Source organism: Alosa alosa, chromosome 10 (assembly GCF_017589495.1).
Source record: "Alosa alosa isolate M-15738 ecotype Scorff River chromosome 10, AALO_Geno_1.1, whole genome shotgun sequence".
NCBI classification, from domain to species: Eukaryota; Metazoa; Chordata; class Actinopteri; order Clupeiformes; family Clupeidae; genus Alosa; species Alosa alosa.
The window spans coordinates 18298931-18315224 of record NC_063198.1 but is presented as its reverse complement, the minus strand read 5'-3'; the positions used below and the strand labels follow the sequence as shown (position 1 = coordinate 18315224).

The 16294-nt window shown below is 39.5% G+C and overlaps 1 protein-coding gene across 5 annotated transcripts in view; it reads left to right on the top strand.

The window, feature by feature from the left end:
• Positions 1-15127, top strand: part of si:dkey-264d12.5 (coiled-coil domain-containing protein 30) — a 30089-nt gene extending 14962 nt beyond the window's left edge. For 4 of the 5 annotated variants that reach the window (XM_048255917.1, XM_048255918.1, XM_048255916.1 and 1 more), the window contains 7 exons: positions 5076-5241; positions 11600-11709; positions 12762-12903; positions 13845-13981; positions 14120-14183; positions 14435-14496; positions 14733-15127. In XM_048255917.1, coding sequence (XP_048111874.1) covers positions 5076-5241; positions 11600-11709; positions 12762-12903; positions 13845-13981; positions 14120-14183; positions 14435-14496; positions 14733-14991 — 940 coding nt within the window. In that variant the 3' untranslated portion in view covers positions 14992-15127. Of the gene's footprint in view, positions 1-5075; positions 5242-11599; positions 11710-12281; positions 12736-12761; positions 12904-13844; positions 13982-14119; positions 14184-14434; positions 14497-14732 lie in introns of those variants that run through there. The other variant, XM_048255919.1, reaches the window with a different exon arrangement.
• Positions 15128-16294: the final 1167 nt, after the last annotated feature.

Sequence of the window (16294 nt, the reverse complement as noted above, 5' to 3'; positions counted from 1 at the left end):
CAAAGCCACTTTGCACTTTGCGCAAAGATACTTCCGTTATAGATCATTAAAATAGAGCCCTAAATGTGGGTATGGTAATGGCATGGTGAAAATGGCAACCATTAAGTTATACATCAATTTATAATATATATTGGTCCCACATGTATACACATAACATATCGATAAAAAAAAAAAATCAACAACTTTTGAGATTGTTCTGAATAGCAAAAAGCAAACCAATTGTAGAGTACATGTAATGAAGAATGTGCAAGGCATCACTATTTTGTGGCATAGCTATTTCAAAACTACAATGTTACACAATATTGTGGGTGTGGGGGCAAGAGAGTGGATACGTTTTTGACTGTCTAGACAGACTGTGACAACTAGTTATGACAGCTAGTTCAACACATTTGCACGTTATGACTCAAGAGATGGAAGTTTTATGGGGTAAGACTTTTCAACATGGAACCACTATAGCGTATTTTGAACAACATGACATTAGCAATTGAACATTAAAAACACAGCAGACATTTGGACAGAATCGTTGCATGGATGTACTAAAGCATTGCTGTTTGTTCAAGATGGGAAGAAACTGCTTTCATGATGTGCACAAGTGATACGATAATATGGACTTTGAACAAACAGTTCAAGTGCCAAAGTGACTAAGAAAAACTGTACTATTAATTACTTGCATGAAATTATGCTATCCAAAGGTGACACCATTCTAATCTTTTGGAAAATCGTGGTCTCCCACACCTACCAAATGTGTTAGTTTTTCTCGATAGCTTTAACGCTTTCGTCAACTCTGCAGTGCTTTGTCAAAACAGTTAACACACAGGTCTAAACTTGGCCAACATGACACATTTTGCCTGCAAAAGACTATAACACTCTCAAAACATTTAAAACACACAGCAAAAGCAAATTTTGCCTTCAAACAACACAAATTGTACAGTAGTCAAATCACTGTTCACTTTCAATCAATCATTACACACTGCACAACAAAATGCAAAACATTTGTCTCAAAATAAGGAGTTTCAGCCTTCATTTTTGCTATGTCTGTGCACCACTGTACTTTCTATACATCCTGCCCATCCTGTCACTCAGGTCAAATATGTAAATGCTTGACAGACTATAACAACTAGTTATGACCGCTAGTTCAACACATTAGCAAGTAATGACTCAAGAGATGGAATTTGTTTTATGGGGTAGGACTTTTCAACATGGAACCAGTATAGTGTATTTTGACCAACATGACATTAGAAAATTAAAAGCACATTTGTACAGAATCGTTGCATGGATGTACTAAAGCATTGCTGTTTGTTCAAGATGGGAAGAAACCGCTTTCATGATGTGCACGAGTGATACGATGATATAGAGTTTGAACAAATAGTTCAATTCTGATCTGAGAATGGACTATATGCAGAGGTGGAAAAAGTACGAAAATATTGTACTCAAGTAAAAGTACCAATACCTTGATGAAATATTACTCAAGTACAAGTTAAAATACCGATCTGAAAATGTACTCAAGTAAAAGTAAAAAGTAGTTAATTTAAAATGTACTTTAAGTAAAAGTTACTTAGTTACTTTTTTTTTTTTTGGGGTACCAGAACAACCAGTTTTACCAAAGACTTTCTAATGAGGAGATACAGCACTCAAAAAATCCTCCATAGTAATGCATGGGGTCAGTTTGTAACGCCAATATGGCAGTTGTCTACACATCATATGTCTACACATATCACAACCCTTCCGCGGCAAAACGTCGACATGTGAATACATTGAGCCAATCATGTGGTGTGTTGTAAAATACATTGAGCCAATCATGTGGGGTGCACTGAAGACATCGTGCCAATCATCTGTTGTGATCTCGCTGCTGGAGCAAGATTGGTGTCGTGAAGCCTTGCGCACACACATTTCTGCTGAAATAGATGCACGATAAGTGCCCAAAAACTGTTGCAATATGGCTGCCGAGTGGAGGTACTTGCCTGAAAAGGACGTTGAGAAATGGAGATCTATGTGAAAAATCACCGGAGTTCTCCTTTAGGTTTGAGCAGTAATTGATTTTCAAAGTTAGTTGCAGTCATCCTTGGGTCGCTTTGCAGTGAACAGTAATCCAGCACAACTGAAAAGCCCCCCGCAGGCAGCTGAGGCAGGCAGGCCAATATTGAGTTGCAGAGAGTGTTTTTTATATTTGGAAACGAGCAGAAGGTTCAGCAGATTAAAGGGCGTCGTACTGGGGAGTGGGAAGTATAGGGCCCCAATGGAGGAGAGGGCCCGTGAAAATACAGGGGGCACAACATTTTCACCAGGCATTAGTAATAACTCAGGTAATCCACACATAAAAACAAACAACTCCATAAGTATAGTCATGTAATGAAGTGGAATAACACAGGGGAAATGTATTAAACACGCTAAGAAAAAGCACTAAGGCAAGGAAAGGGAAGGAACGAGCTGGAATCTGTATAGAGAGTAGTTATCCTTTCTATCTGTGCAAATTAATATAAGCTTGGTTAGTAGCCTACATATTGATGGGCTATAAAAAGGTTTTTCATTACCAAGGTGTCACACAAGAAACATTTCATGATGGATAAAAGCAAAAAGCTCTCCCAAGACCTTTGCAACCTTATTGTTGCAAAACATATCAATGAAACTGGTTACAGATGCATTTCAAAACATCAGAATCTTCCAGTAAGCAGCATGGGAGCCATTATCTGCAAGTGGAAGAAACATCACTGCATCATCAACCGGCCATGCACAGGATCTCGTAATATTTCTGACCAGGGAGTCAGAAGGATAGTCAATTCCAAGAGCCAAGGACCACTCGGAGAAAGCTCCAGAAAGACTTGAAGGCAGCCAATTCAATTAAATAGTTCTGGAAGTAACTAAAGATCAGGATTCACAAGAGGGACCCCTGGAATCTGTTTAGAACAATGGGCCAAAATCAGACCTGATACTGCGACCAATAAGTTTTGTCATACAGGAAATGTCTTGAAGCTGTCTTTACAAACAAAGGCTTTTCCACAAAGTATTGAAGAAATTTCAGTAGGCACGTTCAATCCTTTTTTCTGTGTCATTCTACTTAAATACACAAAACTCTTATGTTTGGATTTTTTATATGTGTGTTAATATAATGTGTGGTGAAAATTTCAAATAGACTCACTGGAAGTTTAGGCTAATTACTGAAAAAAAAAAAAAAAAGCATTCAATACTTATTTCCACCATATATTTATTTTACCTGAATATTATAACTTCCAAATTAAATGTCAAAATGAATGTCAGACGAAATTTAAAGTTTGACTGAGTGGATTTTGTATACAAAACATAGTGAAAACTGTGTAAGGTCACTCTCACTCTCCCTTGCTAAAGAGCTAAATGGTTTAGTCCGCCTGCACGACTCATAAGGTAGTCTATCTTTTGTTTATTTAGTTGAGCATCGCTAGTAGTGGACCGCTAATTGTTTTGCTGCTGGTGCAATGTCTTTCTCAAAGAAAGCCAAGTCAGGTTACTAAAAACAAAGCCCAAAACAGGAAAAAGAGAGACATCAAAATGAGGGGAAACAACTGCTAATAAACTTCTTTCCAAAGAAAGGTGAGCACAAATGTCAAAACACGAAATCCCATGGTGTTTGCTTAAATATCTCCGCAATTATTAGTGCTAAAACGACCTGAGACAACCGATTGGACTAGCGGAAAATACACTTTCATAGGTTAGGCTAATCTGATGCATTTCGTGATCCAGTCTCCATCACTTTCAGAAAGACTGCATGGCGCCAGTTTAATTCATGTGCTGTTGTAGGCTACATGCTGATCATTATCACTAGGCTAGTGGTTTAGGGCGCGATTTTCTTTCCTTTCCGTTTTCTTTAGTCTTTTTTTTTACTCAAGTACCGGATGGGATTTTTGATGTAGCGAAGTACAATACTTCACTCAAAATGTAATCAAGTAAAATTTAAAATACCGATTTTATAAACTACTTAAAAAATACAAAATACACAAAAAAACTACTCAATACAGTAACGTGAGTAAATGTATTTCGTTACTTTCCACCTCTGACTATATGCCACAGAAGTCTGTTTCAGCCAGCATGTTTAATTCCAGTGGAGCGTTAGCAACGGCATCTTCTGTTATATTCTGCTCCTTTCATGTTCACTCCGCGTCTTCAAATATCGTGTTTATGTCAGTGCAACTCATTAAAGCAATACCAAAGAGTTTTTTGTACCTTAAAATAATATTTCCAAAATCGTTTCAGTGGTTCATCAACTCGTAACAGGGTGAACGGCACTTTCTGCATTCGCTTCGCGGCCCTCTATCGGCTATAACCGCACTATGTAAGTTTGCCAGATCGGGTAGCGGTTCTGTAGTTCGATGGAATGAGACACGAGAAACAAATTTGACTTGCATCCGATGTCGTAATACATCGTACTTTCATAAAATCATGCAACATATTATACCTTGTCTGTGGACATTGTTATTTGCAAAGCTGGTGCTGGATAAACAAATAGGGCATGCGACAGAGGAAAAGTTCTTTGGTGTCGACATAAACTTCGGCATAAATCTTTTCGCCTTTAAATGTGCTCATTCACTAGGTGTAACACTCAACCAGGTCTGTGTAAATAGGTAAATTAAAACAACACAGGAGATGGTTAATTGGAAAAGTTTGTACTGGTTGAAAAGCCTTCCAGGAAGTGCGTGGCATATAGGCAATTGCTCCAGAGTGACTGTACTATTACTTACTAACTGTACTATTAATTACTTGCCTGAAATTATGCTACCCAGAGGTGACACCATTCTAATCTTTTGTGAAATCGTGGTCACAGTCACATGACATTGCATGACGCATAACAATGACAGATAAACATGCAGCAACTGTAAACAACTTTTGCTCAAATTTGTGCCCAAGCTCAATTGCTCCTTTTTCATGTTTTGACATCTTAGGTATTGTTTTCATTATGACAGAGTGGTCCATGAGCAAGTGACGATAGTTGCTAATAGATAGTAACCAGAGACAAACTAAAAATTACAGTAACAAAGTAACCTACAAAACACTGCTGTTTTAACATGAACAAATAATTTGACATAATTTCCTGTCCTAACGCGCAGGCAATTGTGGCTGTACTGCAAGAAGAAGATGGAGCAGCAGATAAAGGCCCTTCAGGACAAACAGGCCTCCATGACCCTCTCAGAAAAGGACTTCCAGTGCCAAGTGCTGGACCTCAAGGCCAAGCTGGCAGCCACGCAGATGAATGAGCAAACAACCAAATTGGAAGTAGGTTTTTTTTTTTTTTGTAACTTAATTTTTAAGTTTTCACAGTACAATTATACAAACAACCCTGATCCCACCCACCCAAGGGTACATATAATACATACATACAAACACAATCAAAGAAAGAAAGAGGGGAGAAAAAAGAAAATAAATAATAATAAATAAAAAGGTCTGCCACCTTTGAGGAAAAAAACATATTTTAACATTCTGAGAGCCACCCTATTCATTTTGTTAATGAATGTCTTTTTATAAATAATGCAATTGCACTTCACCCAGCGCCCCACCAGTCCAGCTGACATGTGCGCAAAATAAGGATCAGGAGAAGGACAGATTGTCCGGGACTCCAGGTGTTATGAAATCTATTTGAGGATTTACTCCTAGAATATCTCAGTTTTTCTAGGGGTAGAAAAGCAAGGACTTCTTTTACCCGGCAAAGGAAAGATGGGGGATTAGCAGACTTCCAATGCCTCAGGATAAGTCTCCTAGCTAAAAGTGAAGCAAATGCAATGGCGCATGTTTGGGAAGTAGAGATCTGAACCTCCCCAGCTGTAACACCAAAGACAGCAATAATAGGGGTTGGTGGGATGAGCCTGCCACACATGTGTGTAAAAACCTCAAATATCTGGGTCCATAAATTTGTCAGTGCTGGGCAGGACCAGAACATATGTCCAATAGTAGCTAAGCCTTGATGACATCTCAAACAATGTGGGTCAGTGTTTGGATAGATGGCAGCCAACCGATCCCTAGATAAATGAAGCCAGTGTAAGATCTTAAATTGTATCAAATTGTGTCTAAGGCACATAGATGAGGTATGGATGGAATCTAGGCTACCTTCCCAGGTCTGTGCAGAGAGTTAAACACCAAGGTCCTGTTCCCAGGCGCATCTAGTCTTTTCTGTTGAAGGCATACTGAAGTTGAGAATGATGTTATATATAAAAGAAATGCTGCCCTTAAGGGTTGGATCACGCCCAAGTATTCTGTCAAGTAAATCATTATCAGGTAGATGTGGGAATGGGTTGTGTTCTTTGGCAAAACTGCGGGCCTGTAGATATCTGAAGAAGTGGACCTGGGGTAATGTAAAATCCTTTCGCAAGGTCTCAAAAGAAATGAAGTTGTTGCGTACAAATAAATAGTTGAAAAACACTATGCCACTATCATACCATAAGTGAAAAGCTGAGTCGGACTGTGCAGCGGGGAAAATATCATTGTGAATCAGGGGCATCAAGCCACTTGTATGAGCAAGATTAAAGCATTTCCTGAATTGGCGCCATATTCTGAGAGAATGTTATGTCACAGGATTTGAAGGAAAGTAGTTTGATTTTTTGGAGAAGGAAGTGCAAAGGCTAGGTAATGGTGTAAAAGAGGGACATGTTTCAGTTTCCATGGCAACCCAAGTAGGGCTTTGTCCTGTTCTAAATGATGTAATCCAGTAGGGTAATTTGGAGATTGGCCGCCCAGTACTAGAACATGAAGTTGGGAAGTGCAAGTCCGCCAACTGTTTTAGGCATCTCTAAAATAGCCCTTCTTGCTCTTGGGACAGATTTGTGCCAAATAAATGATGATATATGTGAATTCAGGTCCTTAAAAAAGGAAATAACAGGTAGCATTTGAAAAGCGTACAAAAATTGAGGAAGGACTGTCATTTTCACGGTGTTGACACGGCCAGCTAAGGAGATGGGCAAGGTAGACCACCGCTTCAGATTGAGTTTCATGTTTTCAAGGAGCTTTTTAAGGATGGCCTCATAAATTCTTGTAGGAGCGTGTGACCACAATACCAAGGTAGGTAAAGGATTCTCTGTCCAGTCTAAATGGGCAAGCATTATAATTAAGATTCTGTGCCAAACTGTTAATAGGAAAGAGAACACTTTTGGAAAAAATCAACTTGTAGCCAGATATCCTTTTAACATCGTTTAGGAAATGGGTGAAATAAGGTAAGAAGGCTGTGGGGTCAGAAAGATACAAAAGAAGATCATCAGCGTAAAGTGAAACTTTGTGGATGACGCCCCCTCTAACAATGCCAGGAACTCTATTGTCAGCCCTGAGAGCTATGGCCAGAGGTTCAATTGCTAAATTAAACAAAAAAGGTGATAGACAGCAACCCTGCATCACCCCACGCTGGAGAAAGAAGAAATTTGAATTTATAAAATTTGTGCGCACGGCTGCCTGTGGGGTATTGTATATTATGTTCATCCACATGAAAAATGCCGGGCCAAAACCGAATCTACTAAGCACTTTAAAGAGATATGTCCACTCAATGCGATCAAACGCCTTCTCAGCATCTAGGGAGAGTAGAACTTATGGTGTAACTGAGGAATGATTGGAGTGAAGAATGCTGAGAAGACGCCGCATATTAAAAAAGGATTGCTTACCAGGTATGAAACCTGTTTGATTGGGGGAAATGAGATCAGAGATGACAGTTTCCAGTCTGTGTGCTAGAATTTTTGTAAGGACCTTGTAGTCATAGCAAAGAAGGCTTATTGGGCGGTACCCATTGCATTCCAGAGGGTCTTTGCCCTTCTTTAGTAAGACTGTTATTATAGCCTGATTAATTGTATCCGGCATTCTCCTTGTGGATAAAATGTCTGCATATAGAAAACTTAGTATAGGTGCCAATTTATTGGAAAAAGCTTTATAAAATTTAATCAGGGCCTGCTGCTTTTCCACTTTGCAAAGACCTACTGGTTGACTGGAAGTTTAATGAATGTTGATATTCAAATAGTTAATGGCTGTGTATAGGTAGATATTTGATGATAACTGAAAGTTGGAATGGCTCTAATGTTAGCTAGTAGTTATGCTAAGATTTTTAACTATGCTAACCATGCTACTTAGCTAATGTTTTATAGCAGTGCTAGCAATGCTAACCTGCTAACCATGCTACTTAGCTAACGTTTTCTAGCAGTTTTGTTAAACATGCTAACGATACTACTTAGCTAACATTTTCTAGCAGTTTTGTTAAACATGTTAACTATGCTAGCAATGCTAACTATGTTAACCATGTGACTTAGCTAACCAAGCTTATCATTTTTAAACTATGCTAACCATGTGACTTAGCTAACCTAGCTAATCATTTTTAGTAGTTATGCTAACTAGCATGCTAACATGTAAACTATGCTAACCATGTGACTTAGCTAATCTAGCTAATCATTTTTAGTTGTTATGCTAACTAGCATGCTAACCATGTGACTTAGCTAACCCAGCTAATCATTTTTAGCAGTTTTTGTTAAAAATGCTAACATGCTAACTTTGTTAACCATGCTAACTAGCTACAGTGGGTAGGAGTCATAGTTGATGAAAAGTGTTGACGTAGTTGATGACAAGTTAAAAGTTGTTGATAGACAGCTAGTGAATGTATATAGTTTAAAAGTTGAATGTAGATAGTTTAAAAGTTGTTGGTAGACAGCTAGTTTAATAGATAGATAGTTTAATGATAGTTTAAAAGTAGACCGTTTAAAAGTTGAATGTAAAAAGTTCAGTAGTTTAATGGGTTACATTGTTTAACAGTGGATTATTGTAGTGAGGACTTTTATTTTGAAACAGTTTTGGGCAGAGGAAACAGTTGAATAGGATGTGTAGTCTTAATTGACCCAGATTGTATGCTTAAAGCCTGAGGCTGCTAACCTGGCAATAGCCAGATGAATTTCGCTCCGCCTAGCTCCACTCATCCATCTGGAACCGATCCATTGAAGTGTTGCTTCAGAAGGCTGGGCCTAATCAAAAAATGCTTGCATATGATTGAATAAGCCACTTGTCCATCATCTATTGACGTGCTACTTCAACCACTCACATCGAACCCAACCCGTGACGCTAATAACAGACTCACAGTCGCTTCTACGCTATGTCACATCTATGAAACTCCCGCCCTGCGTCCTGATTGGCTAAACCATAAAGTTGGTTGGAGAAATCACTCTCAATGGAAGAGGTCCCAGATGGATGTGAGTGAAGCTAGGCGGAGCTAAGCGGAACGACATTCATCTGGCTAGGGTCAGGTTATGAGGCTGCAGGTGGCCTGAACACCTGCCATAGGATTCTAATTGCTTAACGGCCGTATTATGATGTCACAATCGGCAATGTTAAGTCTATGGGGATTTTTAAAAAGTTTTTCTTTAATAGTTTAAAAAGTATAAAAGTTTCAAAGTTGAAAAGACATAGCAGCTTGGTCCGTTTGAAGACCTACGTTACAAAGTTTGAACGAAGTTTCTAAGTTAAACTGTTTAAGAGAAATTGCGTACGGAAAAAGTGGTAAGCGGAATAATAATAAGAAGTTGTTGTTGATGTTGTTGCCTTGGAAGAACAGTACAGTGCATTTTCATGCACTGTAATAAGAAGAATACTTCGGATAACAGAACAGTGCATTTTCATGCACTGTAATTATCACCTTTACAGTCCTCAAGAATGTCAATTGGAACCACAGCAGTCAGTCCTCTTGCCGGTGAACAATGTTCTGGGAAACGAAAGCACAGGCAGCTTCAGGATCAGTGAAAAAGCTCGACCCCCTTGAATGTAATGCGGAGCCTGGCTGGGAAAAGAATTCCAAACTATATCTGAGCTTGTGGTGTTTTTGAATTCCTCCAAACCTGATTTTAGAGCCAGAACTTCCGATTTAAAAAATCCCAGTTCGCTTTCGAGTACAGATCTGACCTCCTTTTTCATTGCACCAACTAGGTCTTTGCGTAGTTCACGTTTAAATCCCTCAAAGTCGAAAGGCATACTGTAGTTGAAGAGCCTTCTTCTGCCGTCGCCTTCATATCGCATGCGGTCTGACTCATTGGAGAAGGTTTCGATGCAGATATGGTTGTTTGTCTTGTTTTGTCAGGTCTGACGGACATCCTGCAAGTCTAACAGTTACACAGAACAAAAATGTCTTTGGTTGAATTGCTATTTAAAGAGGATACCTCTGAAAATAATAGTTTAGCCGTTGTTTCCTGCAGAGCTACACAAACACACGTCTTACTCCATCTGGAAGTAGGTTTTTGACCCATAATACGAGGTCCATAGGTCAAAATAGGTGCTATTATGTGCTGTGCCCAACTTCAGTGCCAGTTTGGGTAACCATACGTCCAGACTTTGAATGGACAGTCCGGTTTCAAGTTCTCTGTCCGCCCTGCCTGCCTGTGTCCTCCTTTTTTGACAAAGCAAGGAGCACAAGCGTGAGTGACTGGCACATTTATGCAGCCACAATGATGCATTATACTTTCCACGTGTGAATGGGCTCTTAGCTACAACATCCACCAACTAGAGGGCCTCTCGGAGACCTGCAGACCTCCATCAAGGCCAATGGTGTGTCTAGGCCAGCACATGATTGGCCTCGTGCTTCAGACCTGCTATACTTTCCACGTGTGAATGGGCTCTTAGCTACAACATCCACCAACTAGAGGGCCTCTCGGAGACCTGCAGACCTCCATCAAGGCCAATGGTGTGTCTAGGCCAGCACATGATTGGCCTCGTGCTTCAGACCTGCTATAGCCTGACGTTGTCATAAACAAATTCTAGTCAGAATATGAGTCTGATACTGCTCCATTGGGACGTAATTATGGGGCGTGTTTCAACCGATACAGGGGGGGAATGCCTCTGCACTCAATTGGATAGACCTAACCAATCAGAGCAATGAAACAGCTTACCGTGAGATGTTGGAAGAACACACGAACCATCCTTCTTCTCCACAAATGCCTTTAAACATTGTTATCTCCTACAACACTCGTTAGCGAAATCTAAGAGATACGTAGCAGGGTAGGCTGTTAGGAAAAACTGAAAACTTTCCCCTCCGTTTTTAAAAATAATTCCGTTGAACACCGATACTACAAACATGTTATATGTGTGTGCATGCGTGTGTTAGTGTGTGTGTACGTGTGTGCCCGTGTTTAAACGTGTGTGCCCGTGTGTGTGAGTTTTTATATGTGTGTGCGCGTGGCTGTGTGTTTATGGGTGTGTGTTAATTAGGGCTGGTAGATGCGAGAAGGACCAATAATATATTTTTCAATGTCATTAATAACATGCAGCCAAAGATTGTTTTATTTTACACCGTCACTTGTTCTGATATCAACGATTCTCTTTGGCTGCCACTATTTTGACCCTTTGATGCATGACCTTAAGACCCTATGCTAGCTAGACTAGTGGCAGTCATAATTATAACTATGGCCATGGCGTTTTATGATGACTTATGTCAGCTTAACTTGATACTACATAGGAATTTAACATAGGGGTGCCAATACTTATGACCCCTGTATTTTAAGGAAGAACATTTATTTATTTATGATACATTTATACAACTTTAGCATGGGTGCCAATACTTTTGGCCAGCACTGTATGTAATGTAACATCCATAACAATCTCTGATGACTGTCTCTGTCTCTCCTCCTCACAGCTGCAGAGCTACCTTGGGGAACACGACCAGTTGCTCGCTAGTCAAAATGAGGTGTTGGTCCTGAAGGAGGAACTTAAAAAACTCTTGGATGAAAAGGCTAAAGTACTGAAGTGAGTGAGACTGTGCTCCTGATTTTAGGGTTAGGTTTAGTGTGATGGATAAAAATGCATTGGTATCCTACACCAATAGGCTACCTCATAGGTTTTGTTACGTGAACAGTTGTTTTTAATATGTTGATGTGTAGAGTGTATTCTAATATATGTTCTATATGTATTCAAAACCAATAAAGCATAAATTGATATTCCTTAAACAGAATTAAAATGTATTCAAGCATATTGAAAAGTTGGGACATTGGGACATTGCGTTTAAATAGGCCTAACTAACTGTATCCTAATGAAAGGTTAAATTAATATGGATAATAGTGACAGGTCTTTGTTCTTATCTGTCATAAACACCAATGCCACGATAACTTTCAAGGTATTTACTTAATGCTTTTTAAAGGTTTTTTCTACCGTTGACAGCATTAAACAATGTGATACTTGGTGTGATTGGAAAGGAAAATTGCAAAATGTAAGATAAATGTCCATACTCCCATGACTAGCGGCTTGAACACATTGCCTGTGTCACGTCTGTGGAAACGTTTGTTGCATGTTGATTTTCATTTTGGTGCCCATGTTAACAGGTTACAGCACCAACACTGACTCCACCGTAACCACGTCTCAGACACGGCTTAAACCGTGCTGCAACCACAACCCAGCTAGAGAACAGAATGGATGCCTGTTTTTTTTCTGTACCATGCAAGCAGTTCTGTGTAGAAGTATATTGAAAAGAGCAGTAATAATTTGTGTTTAAAATGGGAAGTAGGCTACATGTAGTGTGCCATAAAGGAGCAAAATAGGACGACCACAAACAAACTCTGAAAAGGAGAACAAGTTGTATCTAAAAGTGAGGACAAATTGGCCATCATCAGGACACCTAGCTCATGCTTGTGGGTTTTGTATCAACATTACAGAGAAACAGAGATCTATTTGACAAAAGTATTCCTTTAAGATAGGGAAGTAGTTACCACTGCTCCGGCACGCCCACAATATTTACAGCTTGTTAGCTATCCTATGAGTATTAAAATCTATTATTGAAACTTGTTTCTAACATTTTCTTATAGCAAGTACAATGAGAAAAAAGAACACTTCATGGACAAATTTTGCGCCGCCAAATTATTTTACACAAAAGAGATGCTTTGGCGTGATGATAAGATCCAAGAGCTTCAGAGGAATTGTGATTTCCTTACAAAACAAGTGGGCAAGGTTAGTGGACAAGGACAAGTATGTCAGTCATCCTAATCTACTACTATATTTGCAGAAGTGTGTGTGTGTGTGTGTGTCTGCTTTTGTTTTGATTTTGGAAACGTTTTTGGAAAAATGCAAGTAAAGCCCTCCTTACACTGACAGACTTTGGAAAGATTTGCAAAGATTTGGAAAATATTTTTGTAAGACTACAGTCTTAGACCCTTTCACATCTAAAGACAAGTAGTAGAGACTAGTAGTCACAGACTATGATTTTGCAATGACTAGGGATCTTGCAGGGTCACTATTTACAAGACTGCAACTAGATTCCTTTAAATTATTACCCATCGTGCAATAGATTAACCGGAACTGAAATGATGGCCTACTAAATTCAAAGTCGTATTTTCGTGTTTCTGCAGCATTGTTTCATGCGTGACATCCCTAACCGATATAGAGTTGTTCTGTCACGTGGAAGAGCCGACTAAATATGTATAAGAAATTACAAATATTAAGAATAACAAATAATCATATAGGCTATAGCTGTCGCCTACTTTGCCCCTTCCTGTTTGGTGTTGGAGAGAGGTCACTATTGGTTTTTATACTGTAGTTCACGTCACTATTTGCATGAGCCACGACTAGAAAGACTTGCGATAATATCAAACATGTTTGATATTGTCGTAACGGCAAAACTAGAAAAGGACTGACTCCGACTGACTTAAAACTGCTAAGATTGGCACCTTACACTTAACGATCTAGTTGACAGGAGCGCGCCGCGATTCCAGTACAACTCCCATGATTTCTGTCCGACTTTGGAAATTTAGTCACCGACTGTGAAAACAGACCAAAATCGTACAATGTAAGGCCGCCATAAGGTGCATGGAGGACTCTCAGAAAAAGTATAGTTTGTTTGTTTGTGGTATTAGTATTTTATTGTTCCTTATTAATCCTTATGTCCATCCCAGGTGAAAGAGACGACAATGAAAATGGACGAGGTAAACAGCAAGCTGTTGAAGGAGAACCATGAGTTTCAGTGTGAACTTCTCAAGGAGAAGGAAGACCAAAATGAGACCCTTAACATCCTCAAGAAATACAAACTCAGGTACTGTCACCTCTATCTGATTCTGCAGGCATAAAGAACCCATTTAGATTTAACTGCCATGTCTAATGTCTGCTCTTCTTAACTCTACTGTGAAGTCTCATCACAACACTACCTCCTATTCTGGTTTGTTTTAACTAGGATTGAGCATCTGGAGAAGATGAATAAGATGATGGAAAATGAGCAATTATGGAACCATAGTCAGGTAATTACTCTTCACCTCATAATTTACAGTAAGGACTTTGGATTATCAAACAGCTTGTCCTCTCATATGTATGGTCATTGCCCTCTCGCTCTAATCATAACATTGATCAATGTTCTCTGATGAACTGCGTACATCACTTCCAGTCCAAAAAATGTCTAGCCATACAATAAGTAGTCTAAATCGTAGCACAGGTCAAATAGTAGCCTAGTTTGGTTTTGCTCATGCTATGTGACTCATTGTTCTATTCAAAGATAACCAGATATCCTTTTCCACACGCTGCTCTGGGGAAGTCACCATCTGCTACCAACCAAAGGCAAGATTTGTTTGGACAAACAATTATATGAACGACTCAGTCAAATCACTTATTATTTTTTTCTGTGTTTTATTTTAAATGCTTTTCTGTGCTTTACATATTTTTACACATTTTTAAGATAGTCCAACAATTTTATGCTGACTTTACACTAGTAGTAATGATCCCACAATAGAATGGTAATAACATGTAATCCTCATCCTTATGCATCTTGCCACCCCTGTCCATTTGGCCCACAGTGCTTTGCCCGGGGGTGACACCAAGCGTGACCTGCTCGACATGATCCAGAACACACAAACAACCATTCAGTCGGAGTACCAGGATGTGAGTCCAGCACAGTCCCTGACGCACAGACACACCTATGAGATTGGCTACTTGAACCTCACTCCTCCCTTCAGTCCGCCCAGGAGGCAGATGCAGGCTGAGTCGAGCAGAGTAGGCAGTGAGGAGGTCCCACAGGCAGACAGAAGGTCCTGCCTCACTGAGCGCTTCCTGTAATGCGCCGCTGCTATCTGCAATAGGAAGTATTACCATTTGTACCCTTGGTATCATCGGGACTAAAGACTGCTACCTATTTTTTTTTATTTTTTTTTAAAAGCAGATTCTGTTTTCAATAAAGTGTCATTGCATTCAGTCATGGTGTTTGGTGCTACTTTATGTCTGGTTCCATCAGTTTAGGAATTTGCCAAACTTTACATAATTAATTCTTACTTATTACACGGCTCTTCATAATGATGTGGATGGATTTCATGTGCATCATTGAAACGTCCTGCCACCATGAGTAATGTTTCATGGGCATGAATTTCAGCTCCCACCCTGGTGCCAAGTTTAGGGCTGGGACCTTCTCTGGGATGTCTGTAAAGACGAAGGTCACTGGAAAACCCACCATAAGTTAGAGTCCTATAGAGCTCCAGGTAGATATCAAGGTACCTGGTACAATGGTATTTATCAAATAGGTATCAAAGATCTTAGAGTGGGGCACAATAGGATTCTTAGAGTATTAAGCTTCTGTGATGACACTTAAGCTTACCAAAACGGCTGCCACAAGGCCAGAGAGCGAGCCTCTTTTCCAACTGCGTAGGCTCATTCAGCAAGGCACATTCATATAATGGCTCCACATAACTTGCTGTAGCCTAAACTATCAGTTTATTGATAATCATTTTAATTTATACCCCCAGAAAACAAGCAGCACATAGCAGGGCAGACATGTCAATAGTTTTAAAGCAAAATACATTAGATGGATTTCTGGATACAACACACACTCTCTGTATGGATGGTTAGTGGAGTTTTTCCTCTGCTCTGGCAAGGTCATCCAGCTTAAACTTCAAGTTTAAAATTAGCCTACTCTTCCTACCTTAGGTTTTGTTACGTGAACAGTTTTTTCTTAATATGTTGATGTGTGACTGATATGGAATTTTAAAAGGGCGATACTGATTTCGATATTTGAGGATTTCCAAAACCAATAAATCGTCTGATATTCGTTCAACACAATGTAGGCCTTAATATGTACTCTAATATTTAGCATATTGAAAAGTTCTGATCAGGAATATCTCACGAACTCTTGACTGGGCCTACGACAAACCATATGTCAAAGTAAACAGCAGACCTTACCGAACACTGGGATGTAAAGCACTCCGTTGTACAATAAGCTGTTCCCAAGTAATCCGTTTTTGAAATCAGCACATTTCTACACGGTCTTTGGTCTGCAATTCTAATGTAATAGCAACCCAAAATAATGAACTTGCTGTCCTTATGTAACCTGCGTTATGTTTAGCCAGCGCGATTCAGCCCGATTCAGTCC